This window comes from Fonticula alba (genome assembly GCF_000388065.1).
Source record: "Fonticula alba strain ATCC 38817 unplaced genomic scaffold supercont2.8, whole genome shotgun sequence".
NCBI classification, from domain to species: Eukaryota; order Rotosphaerida; family Fonticulaceae; genus Fonticula; species Fonticula alba.
In genome coordinates this window covers 272678-274758 of record NW_009242978.1, presented here as the reverse complement: position 1 = coordinate 274758, position 2081 = coordinate 272678, and the positions used below count along the sequence as shown (strand labels likewise).

The 2081-nt window shown below is 71.0% G+C and overlaps 1 protein-coding gene across 1 annotated transcript; it reads left to right on the top strand.

The window, feature by feature from the left end:
• Window positions 1–81: 81 nt before the first annotated feature.
• Window positions 82–2058, top strand: H696_04736 (hypothetical protein; the record flags this gene model as incomplete). The annotated part of the gene is made up of 1 exon (XM_009498599.1): window positions 82–2058. One exon carries the CDS (start codon window positions 82–84, stop codon window positions 2056–2058), a length of 1977 nt encoding a protein of 658 aa, XP_009496874.1.
• Window positions 2059–2081: the final 23 nt, after the last annotated feature.

Here is a 2081-nt window from a genome sequence, read left to right as displayed (position 1 = left end):
GCTATGTCGTCGCCTCGCCCCGGCGCCCACCCCCCGGCCCAGCCGTCGCCCACCGGCGCCATTGCCAACCCCCCCGCCAAGATGCCGGCCTCCAGCCAGCCGGTCCAGCGGGGCCTCTCCCGCTCGCGGTCGGGCTCCAGCCTCCCGACCCGGGGCAAGCTGTACATTAACACGGCCGCCGGCGGCACCCCCGGCCCCGCCGGGGCCACCCCCTTCAATGACGACCACCCGGCCATCGTGCAAAGCTGGCGCAGCGAGAACACCGGGCCCTTCTCGCCGATCCGGTCGCGGCCAAGCTCCCGCGCCGGGGGCGGCGGCGGCGGCGGCCACTCCTCCAGGCCGTCCAGCCGGCCCGGCTCGCGGCCCGGCTCGCGCCCGGCCTCCCCCACCTCGGGGGTTCCCCACTCGCCGACCGCCGGGCCCGGCGGGCCACACTCCCCCCGGATGGGCGCCTTCGATGGCGCCGGGGGGATCCCCTCCTCTCCCTACCCCCAGACGCTGGACTGGATCAAGAGCCTGACCCCGGCCCAGCAGACCCAGCTGTCCAACCTCCAGCGGCACTTCTGCGTGCTCTACTCGGATGACATCAACTACCGGGTGTCCAACGAGTATGACAAGCTCTTCAAGCGCGAGCGCACCGACAGCTTCATGACGCCCAACCTGAATAGCGACCGCGCGCCGCCCACGGTCCGCCAGCTGCCCAACCGCAATGTGCTGAGCTTCTTCCGCGGGCTCAAGCCCCAGGACTATGCCGGGTTCTTCATCCTGCATGTGCTGTACCTGGTGCGCGAGCACTTCTACATCGACTCCTCCGAGTGGATGGTCCCGGCGGCGAGCACGACGGCCTCCGGCGATGCGGCCGGCACCGGCGCCGCCATGAACCGCTTCCTGCCGGAGATCGAGCAGCGCCTCACCGACCACGGCCTCGATGCCCGGACCCTGGACAATGCCCTGCTCGAGCACAATGTCCTCCGGACGTCCGCCCTGTCCGGGCGCTTTATCGACCTCTTCACCAAGCGCATCGAGCGCATTTGCCCGGACTCCGGCGTGCGCGAGCTCCTCGAGCCGCACAAGAACACCCCGGTCAATGAGGTCAAGCGCCTGGCCCTGGAGTGGGCCCAGAGCCTGCCCACCCGCGCCGAGGCCGAGTCCCTCATGCTGGCCGCCACGCCCATCCTCCCGGCCACCGACGAGTCGGAGCAGCCGGAGCAGCCGGAGCAGCCGGCCCCGCAGGCGCAGCAGCAGGAGCAGGAGCAGGAGGAGGCCGGCCTTCCGGAGGATGCCGGCCAGGCGGCCCCGGCCGCCGCCCCGACCCCCGACAAGCTGGCCCTCATCCGCGAGGCCGTGGACATGGACTTCGTGGAGACCTGCGATGACACCACCCTCTGCAGCTACCTGTGGCACATCAGCAAGTCGCAGTTCGGCCGGAAGGCCGCCTCGGCTTCCATCGCTCTGCGTGCTTTGCGCCTGGTTCGCGCCTGCCCGCAGCTCATCGACATCCTGGATGTGGTGGCGGATCTCCACCCGAACCCGGAAAAGCGCGGGTTCCTCTTCGGCCTGACCGACCGCGAGCCCTCGCGCCACCCGTTGAAGCCCTTCACATCCTCCACCACCGCCCTCGGCCAGTACCCGGACAATGATGCCCTGCCGGACATCGGTCTCTTGATCCCGGTTTTCATGCCGATGCTGCGCCAGGTCATCAGCGCCCAGTCCGGCCCGATGACCCCGTCGGCTTCCTTCGACCAGCTTCCCCGGTCCTGGTCCATCGACGGGGGCATGCTCCTGTCCATGTCGCGGTCCCCCTCGACGGACTTCCTCCTTGCGGCGTCCGGCGCGGCTGGCGGATCCCCGCCCCCGGGGCTGGTGCTGAACCACCAGCCGCGCGGGACCTTCTCCCGGTCGGCCTCGGGCATCTCCCTGAGCTCGGTCCTCTCGCCCGTCGGCGGCCAGGCCGATGGCGGCACCGCCACGCCGTCCTCCTCCAACTGCGACACCACGGCCGCCGTCAACCGCATCTCCCGGCAGCTGTCCTCCATCGACATCGCCGCCAACCAGTAGAGGAGAGCCGTCCCCCCCCCCCC